The 25,701-nt window shown below is 39.7% G+C and overlaps 1 protein-coding gene across 2 annotated transcripts; it reads right to left on the bottom strand.

The window, feature by feature from the left end:
* Positions 1 to 633: 633 nt before the first annotated feature.
* Positions 634 to 25,496, bottom strand: SERPINB7 (serpin family B member 7). Of its 2 annotated transcripts, XM_046025883.1 has the most exons (7): positions 25,329 to 25,496; positions 18,471 to 18,521; positions 17,753 to 17,869; positions 9,125 to 9,242; positions 5,635 to 5,777; positions 3,482 to 3,628; positions 634 to 1,032 (listed from the first exon to the last, which is right to left on the bottom strand). In XM_046025883.1, exons 1-7 carry the CDS (start codon positions 25,494 to 25,496, stop codon positions 634 to 636), a joined length of 1,143 nt encoding a protein of 380 aa, XP_045881839.1. The 2 variants fall into 2 exon arrangements, with proteins under 2 accessions (XP_045881839.1, XP_045881840.1); XM_046025884.1 differs by lacking the exon at positions 18,471 to 18,521.
* Positions 25,497 to 25,701: the final 205 nt, after the last annotated feature.

Below are 25,701 nucleotides of genomic sequence, written 5' to 3'. Positions count from 1 at the left end.
CTATCAAGGAAAGCCCAAAAGATAGGAACTTGAAATTATTAATGAAATATCTCAGTTGTCCCCCAATCCCAAATCTGTATTTTTTGGCATCTAAATTCAACACTGATTTCAAATCAGGATGTGTGAAGGAAACTCTTCAGTGTCTTCTTAGGTCAGTGGGGAAAGGTAATCCTTCATACTGATATTCAGTAGCTGGACTTCCTTCCAAGCCCATTTGCAATGAAACTGGAATAACTGGGATAACTATAGAATTTCAGGCGAATCCCTAGGCTGCTTCCACATTGTCATTACCAGAAGTTCCCCGACGTGATGCCTAGCTCCATCCAGGTTGAAAGAGAATATGCGGACAGGTGTGGGGGGGGCGGCGGGTAGGAATGATGGGAATGAGTTGGGGCAGAAAGAGAATGAACTTAGAAATATGTGAGGCACACAGTGGTAGATAGGCTAAAGCAGAGTCAGGACAATCAAACAAGTGTCTGCAAAGGGTCAAGTCTCCAAAATCACCTGCCGACCAATATTAAAAGGAAGTAAACACAAAGGAAACACCGCGTGCTTCAATTACACCTAAATCTATCTTCTTGTGGTGGTTCCTTGATGTGGTAGGAACTACTATAATAGAAACCAACTGTATTTTCAAGGGCAAGACACTTTGCCACTAAACAAGATGATGTCATCCTTCCTGATGACAAAGAGGAACGGGCGATCCGCTCTGAACACCCTGGACTCGGGCAGCTGCTTTTCTACGATGTTATTTCCTGTGGCAGCAGTGGCCTCCGTGCCCTCCTCAGTGACCTCAATGTAGGACTTATGCATCATTTTGGAAACATACAGACGGCCTCCGGAAGCTATACCAGAGAGATCAGCTCTGGATTCATCAAAGATGTCTTTCAGCCCTAGGGCTCTTAAGTGGTGTTTGATTTCATAATTCTTCTCTATCTTGAACTGAGGAAGAAACACCTCAACATACTGAGAGCTCATTTTTCTTGGATTGGTCCACTCCATTAGATTCTGAAAGGTCAGTCTGTTTTCAATCTGTAGGAATATTGAAAAGGCAATTCAATATGCTTAAGGGACAGATAAAACACCAACTACAAAGATAGATGGTTTTCCATAATTATTCTCTTCTGGATATTTGAGTGAAAGTATGTCAATGGGTCCAGAGGATTCTGAAAATGGGAAATTATTAGCACAAATAGTTCAAGCACTCTTTAACAAATCATGTTTAATTTGCTCTGCTATGACAAGGTGTGACTTACTTGTATTTCAAGGCATTTCTTTTCTCTGCCCACATATGAACAAATACAGTCAAAGTGGAACAACGGGCAGGTGAAGGAATTAGGGTAGCAGAGATCATCAGAGGGTGAAAGGAGCTCAGTGGTCATTTAAGTCAGCATTTCTTGACCATTTCCCATCATGAACGACATAGAAAATGGTAATGTTTGCATAGCTTGCCAGAATAACCAATGAAACAGCAGGTGGCCCAAAGCAAGGAGCCCAGAGCTTTAGCCTCCAGAGTTTAGGTGATCAGTACCTTCTAGCACAGTCGCTTAGACCACTGGGGGGATTGGAACCAAATACATCCTCCTATTCAACACATGGGATAACTGAAGTTCAAGACATTGTAGGAAATATGCCAAATTGCATAGCTGGGCACGTCAGTTACATAGCTAGGAGCCCAAGGCCCTCTCTCCAGCACCACTGCTGCCCCCAATGATTCACAAATGGAATTCACCAACTCCTGAATACTGAGAGTTGATCAGGGACTAGTCCAGATGTACACAGGGAAGATTTTTCATGCACATTGCTTATAAATCTTATATGTAGATATTTATTCTCAAATTCAGTCTCATTGGAATTTTAAAGAGCTTTTCACAGTTATCCTTATCAAGGACCTAAATTTGTTTAATCAAATTTTGTCTGATTAAAATTTTATGTGTGTAAATTATCCAGTTTATGGTTAATCTATAATAACTTCTCACTCTGAATTAGAATTGTTTCCTCATTTGCTTACTATAAAGCCAACTTCCCCATTATTTCATTGCATAGGATTATATATGTCTATAGGATAATGTAGGAATGTAGATTTATACTTATCTGATCTATACATTATTAGGAAGATCTATTACAGAAAAGAATAACTTAGACAATAAGTATAAGAACAAATCTATCTTTCCTGTTATCTGCCATTTGTCTTATATGGGCTAATTTTTCTGTTATGGTAGATTATTTGAAGTTAAAATAACTGATGTATGCTAAAATCTAATTGTGATAAAGATTGTCAAGTGAATTATTGGTTTAATATGAGTATTAATATTTTATATTGTCACTTTAGGTTTAACAATAGCAGCTTCATGACATTCCTCTTGCTGTTCATCAAAAAACAGGTAATTAAAATGAAACTAAATGAAAATCATTATAATGATTCAGTGGTTTTGTCCATTTAGAAATTGTATTTCTAAAGTTCTAAAATCATGTTTCTAAATCATAGAAAAAGGATGGATAGAAGTAATGCCTCTAGGTAGGAAGAGAATTTCTTTATATTCTTTGTAGCTTCCCAGTTATTTTATAAGCAAGCATCAATATTTTACTAATCAAAAAACAAAAAAATATTTTAAACTTTAGTTGTAACATTTTAGGGTAGCTGATAGGTGTGTACACACACACATATTTGTACATATGTATGTACCTATCAAATAAATTGATCAAATTCCATGAGCCTCCTTTCCCTGCCCCACATGACTGCTGTATGGATCAAATGAGGTAACATAAATGCAGCTCAGAGTACATGGCCTGGCACATAGTAGGTGCTCAATGAATGGTGTCTATTATTACTTTTGATTGGAAATACAGAGAGGGTTGTTGACACCCAGGCTTCTGGGATTTCAGGTCACAGGCTCAGGAGGCTACATTGATAGGCCTGAAAAAAGATCAGGATCTGAGATACAGTGATTCTTCCTGGCTTTGCAGAACTATCACTCTTTGCCTCTTGTACCGTGCTGGTCTATTGTCCTAGTCACACCAGTCACAGGGCAGTCCCTAACCTCTGCTTTCCCCAGAGGCACAGCAGCTCAGAATGAGACCATACATTTCAGTGCACAAAGGCTCAGGACTCCAGACCCCACAGTATCATTCCTGCCTGAAAATAGTCTGTGCAAATTCCAATAATACATGAAAGACTATTTTCATGGCCAAGTGCAAAGACCTAAACTCATGCCATTTTTCTCTCCAAGGCTGAGATTTGAGAGGGTTCCAGTTACATAGCTATTCAACTAAAATTATGTTAAACAGAAGTAAGTCAATCTCAGTAACTGTAATGGCATTTGGCACAGAGTAGGTACTCCTTAAATATTTGTCAAATAAATGAATAGGGGTAAATCTCTAATTCTTACAACCCAGAATTGTAAAGTTGATGCATAAAAACACAATAATATCCTAAAAATTTTCTAATTCCCCAATAGTGAAAGTGGCAGTAGCAACTTACTTGGGACAGGTCATTTTCAGGCAGCATAATGAACATGCTTATGCCACCATGATACTTGAGCTCAAGAACCTGTAGGGGTGGGTCTCTAATGACGGAAAAATTGAACTTCCGTTCTTGATGCATCATGGCAACTGCTTTCCCAGGACACTGGAAGTCAAGTCACAAAAATTTTTTATTAGTCTACCTTATTTCACTTATAAGAATAGTGTTTCAGTTTTCATTTGGTTGATCCTGTAGATTTTTCCTGACTTGTTGCCAATAGTGGTTGCAGTGGTTCACGGCTTAGGGGTACAAAGTACAGACTTTGAGATTAACTGCCTGATTTTAAAACTTCCGGCATGCAACTTTTGGCGAGTTACTTCACCTTTCTGTGCCTCCCTTTTTTCATCAATATAATGGAGGTAAAATTAGTCTCTACTGCGCAGGACTGTTACAAAGATCATGTGAGTTACTGTACCTAGAACTTGGTTCATTTCTTTACACTTAGCATTTTATCTGAAAATGTCTATATAGTAGGTAACAAATAATTATTAAATAGCATTATAATTTTAAAAGATTGCTATAGATTTTGTATTTTTATAAGACCTCATTCTTTTTTTTTTTAAGATTTTAAGTATTTATTTGACAGAGAGAGACACAGCAAGAGAGGGAACACAATCAGGGAGAGTGGGAGAGGGAGAAGCAGGCTTTCTGTTGAGCTGAGAGCCAGATGCGTGGCTCAATCCCAGAACCCTGGGATCATGCACCAAAGGCAGAAGCTTAATGACTGAGCCACCGAGGTGCCCCTAAGACCTTATTCTTAAATTGTGTGATTTTGATAGTACAGGTCTGTAATTGACTTCTGATGAAAGAAAAAAAAATCTATACTATTCATAGCAATACTTATCACTCATTCAGCGATCTTTGATTTCTACCAGCTCTCACCAATCCTGTATCTAAAAGTTCTGATGTGGAAGAATGCAGAAAGAACATTTCAATAAATAAAACCAAATTTAAAAGTTTAATCTGAGGTTCTCTGTTTCAACACAAAAGGCTGAGAGACTGAGAGAAACTTTAGAGGTCAATTAGTGGAATTGCCTCATTTGTGAGGATGGGAAGGTCTGCAGTGGTTAAGTGAACTTGCCTAAGACAATGCAGATTGGCATTGAAGCAAGGCAAGGACCCCAACACAGTATTTCTGACTCCAAAGTCTCTACTATCCCATAAGATTATTGTGTACAAATTGGTAAAACACACACACACATACACACACACCCCACAAGAATATATGTTTTACAAAAGTTGGTTAAGACTGACACTTGGGGGGCACCCGGGTGGCTCAGTTGTTAAGCATCTGCCTTCGGCTCAGGTCATGACCCCAAGGTCCTGGGATCAAACCCCTCCTCAGCTCCCTACTGGGCAGGAAGTCTGCTTCTCCCTCTCCCACTCCCCCTGCTTGTGTTCCCTCTCTTACTGTGTCTCTCTCTGTCAAATAAATAAATAAAATCTTTTTAAAATTTTTTTAAAAAGACTGACACTTGAGAATTCATAACTTTACTAAACATAACTTTTTCCTTTGTAAAAGGAAACACATCCTGGCTTTGACTCGGGAAAAACCACTGATGTTAAATGACTAAAATTATCTACCCCATAGTTAGAATCACAAAAAATGAAAAGCACACTTTTGCTATATTTTCTTCTTATAGACATCCAACTAGATTATCTTAAAATGAATTCACGTTATTACCTTTCTCAAATTTGAACATATTTTAAGAAATATCAATTTATGGGGCACCTCCAATAGTGTACGATAACCTGCATTATCAGGAAAATAGGTTGTTTTATAAGCAAGTCACCATTTAATATTGGGTAACTAGAGAAGAAATAAGTAAAGAAATGATGAATCCATCATTTATCTATGCAAATACCATAATTTCTGCAAAGGAATATTATGACCAAAAAAACTTTTTTAAGATCTTATATTTATTTGAGAGAGAAAGCACAGAGGAGAGTAAGAGGGAGAAGCAAACTTCTCACTGAGCAGAGATTCTGATGCGGGGCTTGATCTCAGGATCCTGACTCTGAGATTATGACCTAAGCCAAAGGCAGATGCTAAATCAACTGAGACACCCAGGTCTCCTGGAAAAAAAAAAATCTAAAAAATATTCCCATACCTTGGGAGATTTGAACAGGCAATTTACAGTTTCATTCTTGGTGAAGGCCAGCTCCCACTTGCCTTTGAAGTACACAGCATTCACCAGCACCATTACAGCCGAGGAACTTAAGCTACCTGCTTGAAAGATGTTCTTGATTTTGCCTTTTGAAATATAAATGGAGAAAATACGTTAAGTTTTAATGTATTTTTTTTAGATTCTTTTATTTATTTGGGAGAGAAGATGAGAGAGCAGGGGGAGGGACAGAGGCAGAGGGAGAGATAATCTCAAGCAGACTCCCCACTGAGGATGCCCCCTCCACCCCCGCCGTGGTAGGGCTTGATCCCACCACCCTGAGATCACAGTCTGAGCTGAAATCAAGAGGTGAATGCTTAACCAACTGAGCCACCCAAGTGCCCCATTAAAATAATTTTTTTTAAAAAATACAAGGTGAACATGATATTTTCCTTACAACATAATTATAATAACAATGATATTGTAATAACCTATGAGCAATTGCTCCATCCAGTACTCTCTGAACACTTTATGTACAATGTTTGATTTAATCCTCACAAAATCTCTGTGAGGTGGGCACTTTCCTGTTGAGGAAGCTGAAACACAGAGAGATGAAGTAATTTGTACAAAATCACACAAGAAATTTAGGGCACCAGGATTCTGACCCAGAAAGACAATTCCCAAAGCCCCTCCTTGCTGTTAAGCACCAAACTACCTTTACTGCCTCGACAAGGCCACAGCACTTCAAATATAATTTAACTCCATTCTGTTGGGCTAATTTCTTCCTTCCTTCTGCATGAACAAGATTTTGCTGGATGTCAACCCTATTCTCGATACTTGAATCACAACCATGAGAGGCACAGTCCTTGCCATCACTGGGCTCGTGGTCCGCTGCAGGGGAGCAGCTGTACACATGGGGTACCACAGCCACATGCTGAGTGTGCTGTGGGAGCACAGATGAGGGGCACCCATCTCAGGTTGGCCCTCTGCTTGAGCTGACGGCAAGGTGGAAGGTGGCAGGAATCTACATACAGCAGAGGCTGTTTACCCAAACACATGGAAGCACGGAAGAGCACAGTGTATCTGGAGAAACCCTAAGTCATTCCAATGTGTAGGGAAAGTAAGGTTGGAAAGGTTAGAGGCAGGGGCCAGTAATGAAGAGCCTTGAATGTCTGGTAATAATCTTGGGTTATCCTGAAAGCAATGGAAAATAATCATTCAGGATTCATTGGAAGATAAGAAAGGACACGGTCATGATGAGTCACTGCTTTGGCAGTGTGTGAAGGATGGAGTTGGGGTGGTAAGACTTGGGTGGATTTGTTGGAATGTTGACAGCATTTTGAAGTGTTCCCTCCAAATGAGTACTGAGAACTAATGCTAATCAAAATAAGAATAATTTTTGAAATATATTTGCATGAAAAAAGAAGAGAAATGAATAATTTGTCCTGATGGAAAAAGATATTAGCAATCTGATACCCTTAAAAACTACACACTAAATAGAATTCCATTCAGTTATTAGGAAAAACAATTACACGGTTCCTCTTCATTTGTGAATAGTATATTTGGAACATGTGGTGGCTAATGGTCCAAGTAACCCTCTACTGAGGTAATGATGAATGAATAAACAAAAGAAAACTGGGACACTGTATTCTTGTTCCCAGGATGAGCTGTAGTATGTCAAATGTTTGCAAGTCACATGTTTCATACTTTTGAGACAGAACCACACTCAGCAAATACTTGTATGTTGTTCAGAGTATAAATCCAAGTCAAGCCTTAAGTAAAGAAATGACTAGGTTTGGGATGAATTGATTAACAAAATAGCAATGAATACATTTCCTTATTTGTTTTGAACTCAACAAGAACATCTGCTGGAATTCAGTTTTTAGCTGTGTGAAAACACCAATAAAGCAATGTACTTTTTCTGGAAGGTACCACTTTTGTCACATACATTATTCTGATACATGAAGAGAGTTTTAAATGAAAGATAAACAATGCATCTTTTAGAGGAAGTAATGATATAAAATATATTTCCCACATAGTAATTTATGAATGGTCATAATGAAATCAACATTTGTTTCATAGGCTTGTTTACCAATCCAATGAGAAATGTAATAGGTAAGATTTCTGAAAAGTATAAAGCATTCAAATTATTAAGATTATTCAGAACCACATTGTGGACAAATACTAAAGCAATTTTCCTCTTGTATTTAATAATTTATTTGATGTAACCAATACAACCCAAATATTACCATTCCACCATATAGTAAATATAAAAAACTATTAAGGATGTTTACATTCTTTACTTCATACTTGACCTATGTGATTAAATGGTCATAAAAATTGTAAAGTAGTCTGTAAAAATATGGGAGATAGAATGTGAAGGAAAAAAATATAAACACAGATATGAACGTAGGCTCTGAACATAACTAGGTCAACTTATTCTTTGTATATAAAGCCAAGGACTAGAATAGAAAATGGGAAAAGGAAGCATTGATTTTTTGAGGTGCTAGGATTATGTTAAAAAACATATACCATCAAATTTACCATCTTAACAGGTTAGTTGTATTAACTATAATATGCCTTGTGGTATATCACATTTTCAGAACTTACTTCACTTTACAAAACTGAAACTCTAAATACATCAAACAACTGCCCTTCACACAATAATCCCCAAACCCTGGTAACCACCATTCTGGTTTTTTTTAATTGAAGCATAATTAACATACAGTGTTATATTATGTTTCAGGTGTACAATACAATAATCCAACAATTCTATACATTACTCAGTGCTCAACAAGGTAAGTGCACTCTTAATCTCCTTTACGTATTTGTCCCATCCCCCAACACACCTCACCTAACCATCTGTTTGTTCTCTGTAGTTAAAAGTCAGTTTTTTGTTTGCCTCTTTTTTCTTTGTTTTGTTTCTTAAATTCCACATGTGAATGAAATGATATTTGTCTTTCTCTGTCTGACTTATTTCACTTAGCATTATACCCTCTAGGTCTGTCCACATTGTTGCAAATGGTAAATACCTCATCCTTTTTATGGCTGAGTAATATTCCTATCTAGCTATCTGTGAGATATATATCACATCTTGTTCATCCATTAATCTTCTGATGGACATGTGGGTTGCTTCCACATCTTGGCTACTGTAAATAATGGTGCAATAACCACAGGCATACATGCATTTTTTCAAATTAGTGTTTTTTTCATTTCCTTTGGATAAATACCCAGTAGTAGAATTACTAGATCATATTGATAGCTCTGTTTTTAATTTTTTGAGGTACCTCCATTATGTTTTCCATAGTGGCTGCACCAATTTGTCTTACCACCAAGAGTGCATGAGAAATATTCAATAGCATCAATCATTACTTTGGATTAGGAGGAACTGTTCCTTGCATGTCTTACAAAAGATGACCAGCTTTAAAGTTGGCCATCCTCAGTATTCACATATCACTGACAAATCTTGTAAAAAAAAAAATAGGGTTTCACTCACCATGTGTTTCATTTTCAATCCATTTATTAATTTTATATCTGGTATCTTCTACATCATTTGTGAAGTCAACTCGTTCCACTTTGGCATTGTATAATTTTTCAGCACACTCAATATAGTTCTATAAATATAAATAATTACAGTTCTGTAAGTGATACATAGTTCTTATAGTCACAAGTCACCATTAACTAAGCATATAACAACTCTGATTTTGAACTTGTCTCTTCATTTCCACCATTTTACTCAAGAACTCATTCCCCACTCAAAGATGAAGAAATATGGATAGAAATATGAAAATATGGCTGGACAGGTTGCTGGAGAACCTGAAACTGAATTTGCACAGCAAGCACACTATTTGAACCTAAATTTATCTGAAGTGGATTAGGGGAGGCTAACAGGGATTATGGCTAAAGCCCACTTCCTTGGCTTTAGCACTGTTTTCTCACCCTAAGTACTTCAACAGTGTCCTTGCTCATCTCCCTTGCTTGTGTCACCCGCTTCCTATTGAAAGCATTAAGAAGGTTTCCAGGCAACTTCTTGTACTTAAGATAAAGCTCAAGCCCTTGGACCTGGCCTGCATTTGAAAAAAAAAAGAAGTCAAGTTGAAGAGGATAAGCAGAAAAGGTGAGGCCCCAAGCAGTAATACACTCAGAGGAGTAAGAGGATCTTTGCACACTCAGGAGACCCACAGGAATTTGTGATGACTGAAGCATGTGGTGAAAGGGGAAAATGGAGGACAGGAGCCAGGATAGAGGAAGAGCATGACTGTCTTGTTTCCCTGGAAAAGGAGCTTTCGTTTTATTTTAGGGAGAGTTATCAAAAGGATTTAAACAGGAGAGTGATATAATTAAATGTACATTTCATAAAGAGGACTCTGAAATCAGCATAGAAAAAAAAATGAATGGAAATAGAGGGACTTACTAAAATGTCCTTATAGTTTATCCTTAGGAATATAAAGAGGTCCTGAACTGAAGCATTGGCAGTTTCCAGGGCCATGGGGAGGACAAAACAAATTTTAGAGATACACTAAGAAGGTAGACCTAGCTCTTTCTTATCCCCTACCTTTCCCTTTCCTTGTTGAACAGCTGAGACTCAAAGCCATTAGGAGGGGCAAATCTAGGTAGGTACACATCTCAGGGTGGGGAGGACAAGTGCGGCAGAGCTGGATGGATGGCACAGCTCCATCATGGTGAGGAGCAATTCAACACAAAGTATTACCACCCAAAGGAGACAAAGAACACATTGCCTTGTCAGGGAAGCCCAGCTCTGGAATTCAATCTTGGGCAGAATCCAGAGGCATTCCTGAGGAGGGGTGGCCTCATGCAGGTGTTAGATCCTAAATAGTGTGAAGTGGACAATCTTGTGGGGTGTCAAAGCCCAAAAAAAGTGACAGGAACATCTCTGTGGTGGGCAACCTCCATGGGATGTGGGGGACTAAGAGGAGGGAAGATGTATACTCCATAGATATATATATATATATATATACACACATGCAGCCTAGCATGGAGGGGCAGATCTCTCATGGGATGAAGAAGGTGTTTTCATATTGGGAGGAGCAACAGCATCCATCAGTGATGGGAAATGGGTTACATAGAGGGAGATTGATCAAACAAGTAAATATGTAAGAATAATAGCACCCAGATTTCTCAATGTTGGAGAAGGGAGTTAAACAAACACAGAAAAAGAGAAAAAAAAAAATGAACCCTGTGGTGTTTGATGGAAATTGGAGATATCAGTAGGAACTCATGGGTTTCACTACATTTGGGTAAAAAGATGAACATTGATTTAATATGTGCATGTATTTTCCTAAAAAGGAACTAGGGCTCCTGGAGAAATGGCTGATTCTAGGGCTGAGGCAGGGAAAGAAGATGAGATTAGAAATTCTCATGGTGCAAGAAAGAAAGTGCTCAGATGAGGTGGGCATGTCAAACAAATATAGATGTCAATAGAAGGGATAATTTGAACATGAAAATAATATGATGGATTACTCCTTTGGCTAAAACAAGACATCATGGGTCCATATTATTATAAATAAACAAATAAATATCTTTTATCAAGAATGAGATATTTACACAGCCTGAAAGCCATTCCTCACAAGATACTTAACAACAAAGGGAAGAAGAGTAACTTCACAGCAGAGAAGCCCAGCATACATCCCTGTAATCATGTGACCAAAGATGGCAGGACAAGCAACAGGATAAATCAGAATTCTGCCAGTGTGCCACAGGGATAACACAACAAAAACAAACAGGCTTCGTTGGATGTTTCCATCAAATCTGGTGCAAATGTTAGCTAATACTAGGTGATAATTCTTGCATAAGATGTAAGTATATCAAATCAACATGTTCTATACCTTAAACTTATACTATATTATATAACAATCATTTCAGAAACGCTGGGAGAAAACCGGACTCTAATCATGAAGACATATCAAAAAAACCCACACTGAAGGGCATTCTAAAATATAACTGGCCTAAAACTGGACACTAAATGATCATCAAAAGTGTCAAGATCATGAAAGTCAAGACAGGCTATGAACTGTTCCAAACTGAAGGAGACTAAATGTGAGTCAACAACAGAATATAATGCATGATTCTGAACTAAGTCCTTTGCTATGAGGGATGATGTTGGGCTGATTGGTGACACCCAAAAGGATCTGAAGATGGGCTGAATGTACACTGTTAACTTCCTGATCTTGATGGTTGTATGGTGACTATGTAGAAGAATGCCATTGTAGGAATTACATGAAAGTATTCAAATGTGATAAAGCATCTTAAATGCTTCAGAAGGAAAGTGTTCTTTCTATAATACTTGGAACTTCTATGTGAGTTTGAAATTATTTCAAATAACTTTTCTTTGAAAGTAGAAGGAAAATAATTAACTCTTCTTCACTAATGGACAGTGAAGCTCCAGGGAAAGGAAATGTCAAAGTTGATCAAAATATCTGGTAGGTCATTCACTGAAAGAGAACCCAGAGGAAAGAGAATATGTGGGGATAAGAGAGATGTTGTGTTGAAGAACCTATAAATGCCCACTTGAAGACTGGCAGTAGGCAAGCAGAGAGATGATCATGACATTGAGGGTGAGGAATGAATGAGCTGTGGAGGTACGGAGGACAACATCAAGTTAAACTTTTTAAGTCAATCGTCTCTTCTTAGGTGAGACAGTAGACTCACAGTGGAGGAGCCCAGAGGGCAGAACCCTAAAGAGAAACAGTATTTCAGAGATGAATAAAGGAATAAAGATAAACAAGGGAAAATGAAATGAAGAGAAGGTAGAAAACCAGGAGAAATCAATGCCATAGAAACCCCGAGAGGTGAAAGTTTCAGGAAGCTCCAATAGCATTGAATAGTAAAGAGGCAGGTAAAGTGCCCATAGCTTGGTGTCCACTGGAAGCCATTAGTCACCTTGGTAAGAACAGCTTCAGGAGAATGTGGAAGGTTGAAGCTAGTTTGTGATAGATGGAGCAGTGAAAGAGGGTGAAAAAAATGGATTCTGCCTGCACATATCACCCTTCGAATAGGATTTTTCAAGTTTAGACTGTCAGAGTGAGAAACACAGGAATGGAAAGAGAATCATGGGGTAACTTTAAAAAAAAAAAGGAGAGGGCGCCTGGGTGGCTCAGTGGGTTAAGCCGCTGCCTTCGGCTCAGGTCATGATCTCAGGGTCCTGGGATCGAGTCCCGCATCGGGCTTTCTGCTCAGCGGCAAGCCCGCTTCCCTCTCTCTCTCTCTGCCTGCCTCTCTGTCTACTTGTGATCTCTCTCTCTGTCAAATAAATTAAAAAAAAAAAAAGGAGAGAAAAATTAAGAAGATGTGTATCTGGAGCACATTTATATGTGATGAAGAAGAAGAAAACAGAGGACAGAAGTTCAGGAAAAATACAGAAATATCATCAAGAAACTGGGGGTGAGGGAGGGGGTGAGGTGGCAAGGAGAAATGGAGGATGTATGCATTAAACAAAGTGTTCCCCCTGATATTGAAGGGAAAAGGGAAAGAGGGCAGAGTATTATTTGGGATATGGATCTGCCCTGATTGCCTATTTTCTATGTCAAGTAAAAGACAAGTGGAAATAGGAATTTATTGCTTAAATAGGAAAATGACATTGTTTAAATGTCTATACTGCCTAGAGCAATCTATGCTTTTAATGCTATCCCGATCAAAATTCCACTGGCATTTTTCAAAGAGCTGGAACAAACAATCCTAAAATTTGTATGGAACCAGAAGAGATCCCGAATTGCTAAAGAAATGTGAAAAAAGAAAAACAATACTGGGGGCATCACATTGCCTGATTTCAAGCTTTACTACAAAGCTGTGATCACCAAGACAGCATGGTACTGGCACAAGACCAGTGGAACAGAGTAGAGAGCCCAGATACGGACCCTCAACTTTATGGTCAAATAATCTTCGACAAAGCAGGAAAAAATATGTAGTGGATAAAAGACAGTCTCTTCAATAAGTGGTGCTGGTTGTTAGACAGCTATGGGTAGAAGAATGAAACATGACCATTCTCTTAAACCATACACAAAGATAAACTCGAAATGGATAAAAGACCTCAACATGAGACAGGAATCCATCAGAATCCTAGATGAGAACATAGGAAGTAACCTCTTCGACATTGGCCACAGCAACTTCTTTCAAGATACATCTCCAAAGGCAAAGGAAACAAAAGTGAAAATGAACTTTTGGGACTTTATCAAGGTCAAAAGCTTCTGCACAACAAAGGAAATAGTCAACAAAACAAAGAGGCAATCCACGGAATGGAAGAAGACATTTGCAAATGACACTACAGACAAAGGGCTGATATCCAAGATCTATAAAGAACTCCTCAAACTCAGCACACACAAAACAGATAATCACATCAAAAAATGGGCAGAAGACATGAACAGACACTTCTCCAAAGAAGACATACAAATGGCTAAAAGACACATGAAAAAATGTTCAACATCATTAGCCATCAGGGAGATTCAAATCAAAACCACATTGTGATACCACCTTACACCAGTTAAAATGGCCAAAATCAACAAGACAGTAAACAACATGTGTTGGAGAGGATGTGGAGAAGAAGGAATCTTCTTACACTGTTGGTGGGAATGCAAGTTGGTGAAGCCACTTTGGAAAACAGTGTGGAGATTCCTTAAGAAATTAAAAATAGAGCTTCCCTATGATCCTGCGATTGCACTACTGGGTATTTACCACAAAGATACAGATGTAGTGAAAAGAAGGGTCATCTGTACCCCAATGTTCATAGCAGCAATGGCCATGGTTACCAAACTGTGGAAAGAACCAAGATGCCCTTCAATGGATGAATGAATAAAGATATGGTCCATACATACAATGGAGTATTATGCCTCCATCAGAAAGGATGAATACCCAACTTTCGTATCAACATGGATGGGACTGGAAGAGATTATGCTGAGTGAAATAAGTCAAGCAGAGAGAGTCAATTATCATATGGTTTCACTTACTTGTGGAGCATAAGGGATAACGCGGAGGACATTGGGAGACAGGCAGGAGAAGTGAGTTGGGGGAAATCGGAGGGTGAGATGAACCATGAGAGACTGTGGACTCTGAGAAACACACTGAGGGTTTTGGAAGGGAGAGGAGTAAGGGTATTGGTGAGCCTACTGGGGGCACATATTGCATGGAGCACTGGGTGTGGTGATTAAACAATGAATTCTGGGACACTGAAAAGAAATTTTTAAAAAAATGAAAATGCATTATTCTGAGGCAGATTTGCTTCTACCTATAGAAGAGAAGCTGGAATATTACACAACTCAAGTCTAGTTTTTTTCTCTAGATACAATTTGTTCCAAGAACTTATATGATGTATTCACCTTTAAGAAAGAGACACTGTTGTTTTGTCTCTTAAAAATTCTTCCATTAATTTTAAGAAGATCAAATGGCCTGTCCAGAACTAAAATATTCATCCTATGTATATTACAACATGTATTTCCATTTCGGTATTAAAGTTAGTTCCTATTTAATAAAAAAAAAAGAAGAGAGAGAAGAAGTTTGAAAGCTGAAAGTGCTTGTGCAGTATGGGAATTCTATTTTTGAGGTGAACACAACAAATGGCTATAAAATGTAGGAGCTAAGTCCCAGTGTTGGGTTTTGGGTAGGCGGAGAGCAGTAGGCGCGCAGGCAGTCACCCCAGAAACCGAGAGCAGCAATTCTGAGGAGCACAGGGGTGTCACCCTGAGGTCTCAGGTTATCCCAGATGACCCAGACGTCCACCCACCCACTGCACCCGAAGGCAGTGGTGACACCCTGTTACTGCTGTGATTCTGATAACCAGGGGAAGCAGGATGTGCACTAAAGAAAACCCAGGGCCATTTCCACCAACTCCCATGGCTTCTAGTCCTTACCTGAGCTCCCACGGCACTGGGCCCTTTTCCTGCTCCAGGACCAACTAAACAAATCTAAGGAAGCAGAGATTAGATCTCCTGGTATAGACCTAGTTGAAACTGATGGTGGCCGTAAGGGGTTGCTGAGAAATGGAGAGAAGCAGAAGAGCTTTCAGAAACTGGTGTGAGGAATTAGAGAAATTACTGTGAGCGCCCAGCTGACTGCTGGACAGCATGGAGGACACCTAGCAGGGCTAGGAGCCTGTGGTGTCCTGGTGGTGACCGCACACACCGAGGCTTGGCACAAGTGTCACCTATGGGCCGAGGCACAGCTGCTTAGGGAAGTCATGGGACTGATCCGGGTGGGGCTGTTGGGGGAAAGAGAGAGCTCCTATGTTGAGAGATGATTAGAGATGGAAAAATTGCATAACTCGATGCAGTTGAAGAACAGGTAGAGTGGGACCGAAATAATGAGAGAATGAGAAGCATGAAATGATGTGGCCACTGACAGGGCAACTCCAGTTGTAGATTTCAGGAGTGGAACAGTTCTGGGCGTTGATGAGTTTCAGGGTGGGGCTTGGGCATTTGTTACTGTAATGGCATAGGGAAAGAGGCTCAGGAGACTGTAAGGAGGGAAACTGAGCTCACAGCTGGCTGTCACAGGGACACTGAAGTCACCCTCAATGGTGGCAGAGCTTGGGGCAATAGGGAATGACATTCACAGAGGTCTGACCAATACAGATTTAGCACAGATTTAGGGAGGAGAGTGGAGAAAAGTATCAGAGATGGCGGCTGGGTCTTCTCCACACATTTTGTAAAAAAAAATTATACATTATTATTATCTTCCTCAATTCAAATAGCCTCCTTCATATTCAAATATGAGTAAAAAACTGTTACACAACAAAATGTAGAAAATTTGGAGATGATCTATGTTTGCACTGCACTGAGAACTAAAGGCAAGTCATGCTTTTAATCAAAAGTAGTTTTTAGAATAGCTGTGTTTGTAAATGTTTGGGAGGAAAAACAATGGCAGCCTCTATTTCCCTGATGGTGACTGGATCGCACCTTTCCTGTGCTGGGTGCATACACTGAGTCCCAGATAAAGGAACATGGAAATGTGCTATAAATAGTAACATGACAGACACATCAACTTCCAGGTTAAAAGGGTTAACAGTCCCTCAGGGAGTCCGAAGTACGTGTGGGAAAAGAGACACGAAATGTGGAGTTGAGCATGCAAGGCGGCCCTGGAAAGCTTGTGTAGGATTCTTTTGGAAAGATTAAAACACACAGTGGCCTAGTGCTTCATACCTGGCAGGTTGCCGAAGGGCCTGGGCGCGGTGTAGGAAGGGACAAAGATCTGTGTGGGTGACAGACAGGAGACAATAATGGTTGGGTGGAGCACGGACAGCTGGCACAGACACAGCGGAGATCAGCCCAGAGATGTCACGGAAGCAGAGCTTTATGGTTGTCTGACAAGTGGAGAATTACAGGGAGCACAAACACGCCCTGAAAATCATGGCCACCGCAGCTGCTGAACAGCGCTAACCAGCTTCCGGCTGTCACCGCGACAGCGACAGTGCCTGTAACGCACGTGTGGAGCATGCGAGAAGCCCAGGAGCCTATAGGGTACAGCCTGGGTCTCACTGGTCTTTGCGTGAGCAGGAAGCCACAGCGAGTGAACTGAAAAGCACAGAAAACACCCAGTAACGTGGAAACTTCACTCTCTGACCTCACGTGAGCCAGACCCTGCCTTTGGACCAGCCCGAGCAACTCCTCCGCCAGCAGCTGGCTGTATCTGCCTATGTCCCCTACCAGGACACTCAGGGCCGTAAATGATCTCACGGCAAAGTTACTGTTGGCAGGAGGGGTGAAAGGGCGTGGCTGAGAACAGAGGAGGTGAACTCAGCCCTGGGGATCCACAACAATCCCAGGAGACACAAAGCTCAGAGGAAAAGGAGGTAGACTTTTTCCTCTGCTGCCCACCGACGACCCTAAGTGGGCTACCTGCTCCTCCCTCCCCATCACTGCCAGAGGACATGGTTTCCTCTGTTTTGGAGCCTCTCAGTCTGGGGACCCTGAATAGGGGGAGTGCTCAGCTCCAGTAAAGCTGTACTCAAGAAACAGGAGAGATGAAATTTCAGAGATGTCTGGGAACATAATTAGCAGCTATAAGAAAAAAAATCACCATTGTGTCATTCTGTAGAAAGACAAAAGCCTTTTGCAGATGATGGACTGAACTAGGGTCCAGAGTGGAAATAACCTGTGACAGGGGAGGCCACACTTACCTTATGAAAGTCAAACACTTTTTCTGCGAAAAGACCATTGGCAATGTGGAGTTTGTAATCCCTATGGGATGTGTTTATATCGGAGAGAACTCTTTTCAGCTGAGACTGAAGTCCTGGCTGTTATTAAAAAGGTGTATAAAAATGTATTACAGGACTGCAAATATATCCACACTCTTATTTACACATAACAAAATATGTATATTATTCCATGAAAGAACTAAAAAATAATGATGCTTGTAAATTCAGCAACGCCACCTCTATTTACAATTTCTTGCCCTTTCTCAAATAGTACCTGTGATCAAAGTTAATGACAATTTTTACTAAAATAGTTAACTTGAGTGCTCATTTCGGCAACACATATAAAATAATTAACTTAAGAATAAAATTACTAACAGCAGATAATGAATTTGCCTTGCATGTATACTAAATAATTCATTTTACCAATGTAAGTTGGCTGTGAATATTAAAGGATAAAAGCAAAACATTTATTTCCAAAATCTGGCCAACACAGAAGTCAAATATTGGTAAGTTAATAATTAACAAGTAAATTACCAAAAACTGTCCTTGAGATGTCACAAGATGGAAATCTGAGTGAGACACATTCCTTTGCTTCCCATCCTTCAAAGATGGGAAGCAGAATTAAATACATCAGAGAGATAGTGATTTCTCTAAAGTCAGTCTCACACTCTGTTTCCTTGAAAGAACGTGTTTTCTTTACCTGAGCCTGAGAAGAGCTTCCCCATCCCGAGGGTGTGTTGAAGTGAAGCATCTGCAAACAGGGAGCAAGGAAATCAGTTAGCAGGTCCTGCTCCACAGGAAGGGACCCCGCAAAACAACAGAAGGAAGGGATTCATTGTTAGTGGTTGTGTTTGCGTGTGTGTTTGGTAGCAAAAAATAGGTAGCTATGGACTTGGTTAGAACACAGATCATGACTGTGATCTCCTGACAGAGCACAGATCATGCATTGGGGAAAGTGCCAGAAGCTGGCAGAGTGAATAAATCGATGGCTACAAAATGAATTGTGTCTACAAATCATTTTGGTTTGCTCACTCTCACCGAGCAATTTAATAATTACTCACTGATTAAACCTAGACAATGAGAAATTTTATTTGCCCACATGGCAGGCAAGATTAAGGCTAATGATGCAGGCACGAAGATATAGAAGAGAGACAAAGGTACTGGATATCTAGGAAATCCCAAAAGAAGCGAAATTGGGACTTGAGAGATGTGAAAACAAAATAAAACAAAAAAGATCCTACAATTATTTGAAATTAAGTAGTTTTAGGCTTTTCCTTTTCCAGTGTGGCTCTCATAATCCCATTATTCTAATAATTGCTATCCTGCCCAAGCTTTGATTTTCTATTGCACTTTATCTATTATCTAGTATCTATTGCACTTTTAACTTCCCCAGGACCTTATGTCCATGGGATCCAAAAGGCAAAACGTTTGGCTTTTCTACCAGGAAGTGATAAGGGGCCTACGAAGTGACAATCATTTATGCAGCCGTCTGGAGCAAAATGAACGCGCACTAACAGAGACAGGTAAGATTTTCTGTAAAAAGATGTAGGTTTTCTTTAAGGGGTCATATGCGGGGGCGCCTGCGTGGCCCGGAGGGTTAAGAGTCTGCCTTTGGCTTGGTTAGGATCCCAGTGTCCTGGAATGAAGCCCCAGGTCAGGCTCCCTGCTCAGCATGGAGTCTGTTTCTCTCTTTCCCTCTGCCTGCCGCTCCCCCTGCTTGTGGTCTCTCTGTCTTTCTCTCTCTCAAATGAATAAATAAAATCTTTAAAAAAGAGGGGGAGTCATGTGTGCCATATTTGAACCATATCCCTGGTGGGAGGTAGAAATTGGGTAAAGAAATTATGGATGGGAATCTGATTAAGTCAGTGTTATTATTTGTGCATCTGTGGAGGCTTTCAACTTCAAGACTTTGGACCCCTAATCAATAGCACCACCTTATTGGCTAGGATGAAATGGAAGAGCTCCGTAAGATACATGAAAAGGTATGAAGGCAATGAGTGTCATTATTAGTCTTAATAGGTCACAGAGAATAGGAACCTACCTTAATTTCTACATTCTCTTAATCTGAAATAATAATTAACACGAGATGGAGTAAGAGATAAGGCAAAGGCAATAAGGCAAACTTGATATACAAATCAGTAGTAAATTTAATATTCACCGGTGGGGTCTCTGCAGGCATGGAGGCACCATGCTTCATGCCCCAGATGTCCTGCCCCCCAAGTTCGATGCCGCTGTGGAACATGAAAAATATCAGGTTCCTTTCTCATTTTGCCTTGGCATTAGATAGACTGGTATTTGGGAATATATGGAGGTACCAGAAACATAAAATATCATGGGACAGTGTCAGGATTCAAAAATGCTAATGTCTTTTCTGAACTAATTCTTGTGGAACCAAGGAAATATTATAAATATTATATGAATCCCCAGAAGTCATTCTTGTTAACTTTTTGAAAAAAGCTTTAACGAGTAAAAATATTTAATATTATTCTTTGATCATTTATAATTTTACTCTATTTTGATAATAATCTAGTTGTCTCTTCTGACATTCCTAATAGGCTTTTAGTAAACTGGGCTGGTACAATATTGACGTGATGCACATATTTTTTTTTATTTTCAAAAATTCTAAGATATTACACATTCAACAATACAACTACCATGACTAAAGGTGAATAGTGATACTAGTAAATATTCAAATGTAACAGGTATTAAATAAAATATCAAAGGGCATATTCATCATAATCCAAAATGCCGGCAGTCCTGTGCTCTCATATCCCCTGACTGACCTTATGAAGGAAAATCAGAATTTCTTTTTCTTGTTCATAACTGATAACATATTCAGATAATGGCAAACAAGGAAAATCATGGGCCATCACAAATTAAGAAATTTTAGGATCTTCAGACCGAAGGTTAGAAAAAAAAAAAAAGATTATGAATCATTGCATCCCAGTGGCCTTCCACTTGTGTATTCATGACAAATTATAAAACTATTATGTTTTCCCACAAAAGTGGTAGAATAAGTAACATATTAAAATGATTATTTTTTGAAATGTTTTTGGTAAAACCTAATTATTTTAAAGAAAATTCTTATTTGGGTGCCTGGGTGGCTCAGTTGGTTGGTTGGTTGCCTTTGGCTTAGGTCATGATCTGGAAGACCTGGGATAGAGTCCTGCGTCAGGCTCCCAGCTCCATGCGGAGTCTGCTGCTCCCTCTGACCTTCCCTCTAATGCTCTCTTTCACTCTGTCTCTCTCTTTCTCTCTCAAATAAATGAATAAAATCTTTAAAAAAAATTCATATTTCTATAACTTCTAAATAACACTGTAATAAAAAGACATGATTAAAGATAAAAAAAATTATGACATACTTTATTTCAACGAAATGCTATGTGAGAGAAAAGAGAAGAGTAGGTAGCTCAGAGAAAAGAAAAGTACATTTGAAAAAGCACTATATTAGTGTGAGCAGAAGTGCTTCAGTCTGTTGCCAAACTCCTGTTTACCAGAAGGATCACCAAATCATTTTCCGTAAGCTATAAAACAAAATCCCTGAGGTCACTAATTTAGAAGGGGAAAAAGAAAAGGTTTCTGGATCTTTGTTTTGCTTGGCTTTGTTTTATATACAAGGGCCTGGTTTTTAAGGTGTGGAGGTGGGAGAGGTGGTTTGGGTAAGAACTTTGAATACTTCCTTGTGGCTATCTGTTTCTGGCCAAGAAGATGTGGATATGCATTTCTTGGAAAAGACATTACATCTTCCAACTAGGAGGATGCTCCTGCAAATACATGGGTGGTAATGCTCCATGAGTATGGGAAGCAGCCCTTGCCACTCACTAGCTGCCATGATGCGCCCTGAGGCTCTCGGAAGCAGAGGCACAGGACGTCCTTACGGTGACAGTGGCATTCTCCCTCAAAGGGAAAGGGGCTTCAATTGCACCGAGTACAAGTATCCAGGAAGGAACATTGAAGGATGAATTGCTGTCTTCTTAATTAAGACAGTTATTAAGTACGGGATTTGGAAAACATCTGTTTATATAGAATAAGATGGAATGAGAGCGTAAAGTCAGTCTAGCTTATTTACCCCCTATTGAGATAATCCCTGAGCAACAAAGGTCAAGGGAGAAAATTTAAGCAACTCAAGACTGAGCTATGATTCCTTTAAAACAAAGAGGAGCAACCTCCCCACCACCACCACCACCACCACCACCAAATACCACTTTGGCCTAATGGCCTTTGTAGCAAGCTGTGTTCCTGCCCTTGCTGGAGCACCTTATCATTTTGATAAGGACCTTGTTCTCTTTTTAACAGCTTATTACTTGAAATGATAATGTAGTTTATGTGCCTATGTTTGGTGTTTCAAGGCTGTGACATATTTTCCAGGTGTTTCAGTCTTAAAAAAAATAAATAAGGTTTAACTTTAAATTAAAAAATTAAAATAAAACAAAAACCATTATATTAAAATATATTTTATATATTTTGTATATAATATATATTAAAATATATTTTATATATTTTGTATATAATATATATTATATACATATGTATTTAAATATATTTTATATATTATGTATATAATATATAAAACATATATATATATATATATATATATTCTGGATTTCAATGCTATTGTCCAGTAAAGGAACCAGGGTTTCACTGAGAGTGGGAGACCTGACCCATCTTGAGCCAAGAAATTTCAGGACAGAACCAGAACATCGTGTTGTCAGTTAGCAAAGATTTAGAATCATCTGAAAGGATTGTTTAAAAATGACAAGTTTAAAGAGATTTCTATTGGCCCAACTGTGACCATCTGAGCATTGAAAACAAGAACGAACACTGGTCCATGGCAAGGCTTAAGAGAGAAAGATGGATGATGCCATAAATTACAACTAAATTGACTGAGGCTTGATTTCTCTAAAAATATACATATGTGACCCACAGTGTCAAGTGTCAGGTATTGCAAGGAGAAACTATCTGGGACAGAGTTTGGGGACTGGAGGAGGAGGCTTAACAATTAATTTCCAAGAAGGTTTACTGCAGATGACTAAATTTTGGACCAATGAATTATATGAATGTTTCTGTGTCTACAGTTGCATTTTTCCCTTTTCCATGTTTCTTATAGGAGGTTACAATAGCAAGAGGTATAAAAAGTAGCTCAGGAAAGGCACTGATTCCAGTGGTGACGGAAGAGCAGACCCCAGTAAGATAGGTTCTCTGAATCCACTGTGACCCACTTCCCATGAGCGGTTGACCCTTGTCCGCCAGGCTGCTGGGGGGCAAGGAGACCTTGGGAAATGAATCAGGCAATAGCCCAGGAATGTTCCTAACCCAAAATCATACAATAACAAGTAACTGTGCCTTCTGTTGGGTTAAAGGCATGGAGTTTTGTCATAGGTGTGGAGCCTACACATCTTTGTGTAACATATGGAGCAGGAACAAATTTTAAGCTATTCATTAAGTGGATACCCCCAAATTAACCCCAATAGTTTGCAGGTGAGGATGATGAGGCCCACATGGATGAACTAATTTTCCCAAATCAGAATTTGGATCTGATTTTCTTTTTTTTTTTAAGATATTATATATTTATTTGACAGAGAGAGAGAGAGAGAGATCAAAAGTAGGCATAGAGGCAGGCAGAGAGAGGGGGGTAAGCAGGCTCCCTGCTGAGCAGAGAGACCAATGTGGGGCCCAATCCCAGGACCCTGAGATCATGACCTGAGCCAAAGGCAGAGGCCTAAATCACTGAGCCACCCAGGCACCCCTGGATCTGATTTTCTAACTCCCAGACCAGTGTTTTGTTTCCATGACACCGCGTTGCTTTACTTGGTTCTAAAACATTATGTACTTATACCAATGAATGGATACATTTTTATTGGTTACTAAGTTTTTTTTTTCTCCAAAGGCTTTATATTTTATACTAACTTTAAAATAAATGAGGCTTTGCAATAATGTACTTTGGGCTGCATTTCAGTTTGGTGGCTTTAAGCCAAATAGTTCTCCACTGTGGGTTGACTCTCCTTCCTGGGGGATATCTGGCACTATCTGGGGACATTTTTGATTGTCATGACTGGACAGAGGTACAGTAATGATATCTAGTGAGGAAAGGCCAGGGATACCGCTAAACCTTCTAACCTTCTATAATGCATACCAAAGCCTCTTCATGACAAAGAATTATCTAGCTCAAAATGTCAGTGGGGCTGAGATTTAGAAACCCTGATTTAGAAGATCACCATGAATTTGAATCATAGTGCTGACACTAAGATGGCACAGGAACACAAAAATCAGGGTAATTGTCCCTACTCCGGAGCTATTGGGAGCAGCCAATAAGATACTCTTAGAGCTTATCCCAGAGCTGGACATTGATGAAGTTTCCAGCAGTTAGCTGCTATCATCTCATTAAAAGTATTCAATGCACTGTGGTTGCAAATCACTCCAGCGCTTGGGAGAATGGTGTTCTGAGACTCTGTGGTTATTCCCTAATAATAAATATTCGCTGAGTTATCCAGAATGAGAAATGAATTGTCCTCGCTTAGATTATCTGAGCAAACAATCTTCAACAACTGCTTAGTTGTGACGGGTTACAACATAGACAATCTTCCTCTAGCTCTCATTTATAAACTAAAATAATGGGGGGAGGGGGGGACCAGGAGGCAGAAAGGGATAACAAAGACCTCCACAGGCAGCCTGAACCTGGGATCTCACCTGCCACTGAGCTACTACAGTTCTGTGACTGTGTCACTTCCCTGGACAGCCTGGATCAGGGTAGTATACAAGGGTGAGTTAAAAAGCACTATCTACGCGTGTTGGTGACAATTTGATAACCATTCAGGTAGGTTGCTATTATCTGGAATATACTATTATGTCATTGGTGCCCATGTCACTTGTGTTTAAAGTGGGACTTCAGGGGCACCTGGGTGGCTCTGTCGTTAAGCATCTGCCTTGGGCTCAGGTCATGATCCCAGGGTCCTGGGATTGAGCCCTGCACCAGGCTCCCTGCTTGGCAGGAAGCCTGCTTCTCCTCTTCCACTTCCTCTGCTTGGGTTCCCTCTCTTGCTGTGTCTCTCTCTGTCAAATAAATAGATAAAATCTTTAAAAAATAAATAAATAAAAATAAAGTGGGACTTCACTGGTATCTTCTTGTTGCCCTCCTTTCTCATCTACTTCTACTCAAGCAGTGGTTCCCAAGCTTTAGTGCACACATGGAGAGTTTGTTAAACCACAGATTTCTGGGTTCCATCCCCATGGTTTCAGTAAGTCTCAGGTGGGGCCCAATCATTCACATTTCTAACAGGTTCTCCAGGTGATACTAATGCTACTGGTCTAGGAAATGCATTTTGAGAACCACTGTACCAAAGAAAAGAATCAAAGTGGTGGTTCTGAGAATATTCCTGTTGTCTCCCATCTCAAAAAACAAGTGCTACAAGCAGTATGGGTTCTTCACACCCAGAGAGGGACTCACTGAGATATCTTCATTTAGATGGTACCATTGCAGTAGAATGTGCTCTTATAGGAAACAATTTGCCCTAATTGATGAATCGCAGAAACCATGGGTGGTGGCACAACTGAGACTGACCTTATCAATCTGAGAGACACAGTCACCTCGTGCACCCAAACGGACCAGGGCCAGGGCAGTGAAGATGCTCAGAGAAGAGAAGAACACATTGTCACTTCCTTGATTGTTATCCATCTCTCTGAACAGATTGAAACAAAACTCTGCATTTGCAGCAGCAAGGGAGGCCATTGTGGAATGGAGCGCTGCCTAGAGGACAAAGAGAAATGGAATGAGTGCCAAGTATATTTTGGGGGCATATGATGATTTTACTAGTCATTGATTTTTGTATTTGAAACTTCATTTCTTCAATCTTGGTTATAACCATCAAATAACTTAGAACAAAAAGAAAAATTTCCTTTGGTCCTGTATCCTTGTTAACAACACTCTAAAAGTC

The sequence above is a fragment of the Meles meles genome, chromosome 12 (assembly GCF_922984935.1).
Source record: "Meles meles chromosome 12, mMelMel3.1 paternal haplotype, whole genome shotgun sequence".
NCBI classification, from domain to species: Eukaryota; Metazoa; Chordata; class Mammalia; order Carnivora; family Mustelidae; genus Meles; species Meles meles.
The sequence above is the reverse complement of the archived record's forward strand: the minus strand, read 5'-3'. Positions and strand labels throughout refer to the sequence as shown.

Coding starts and splice junctions, on each gene's coding strand:
- SERPINB7 (XM_046025883.1), bottom strand. CDS start 25,496: ATGGCCTCCCTTGCTGCTGCAAATGCAGAGTTTTGTTTCAATCTGTTC. Junction 18,522..25,328: donor GTGTCTCTCAGATTGATAAG/GTCAGTCTCAGT, acceptor CCCTGTTTGCAG/ATGCTTCACTTCAACACACC. Junction 5,778..9,124: donor GATTGAAAATGAAACACATG/GTGAGTGAAACC, acceptor ATATTTCAAAAG/GCAAAATCAAGAACATCTTT.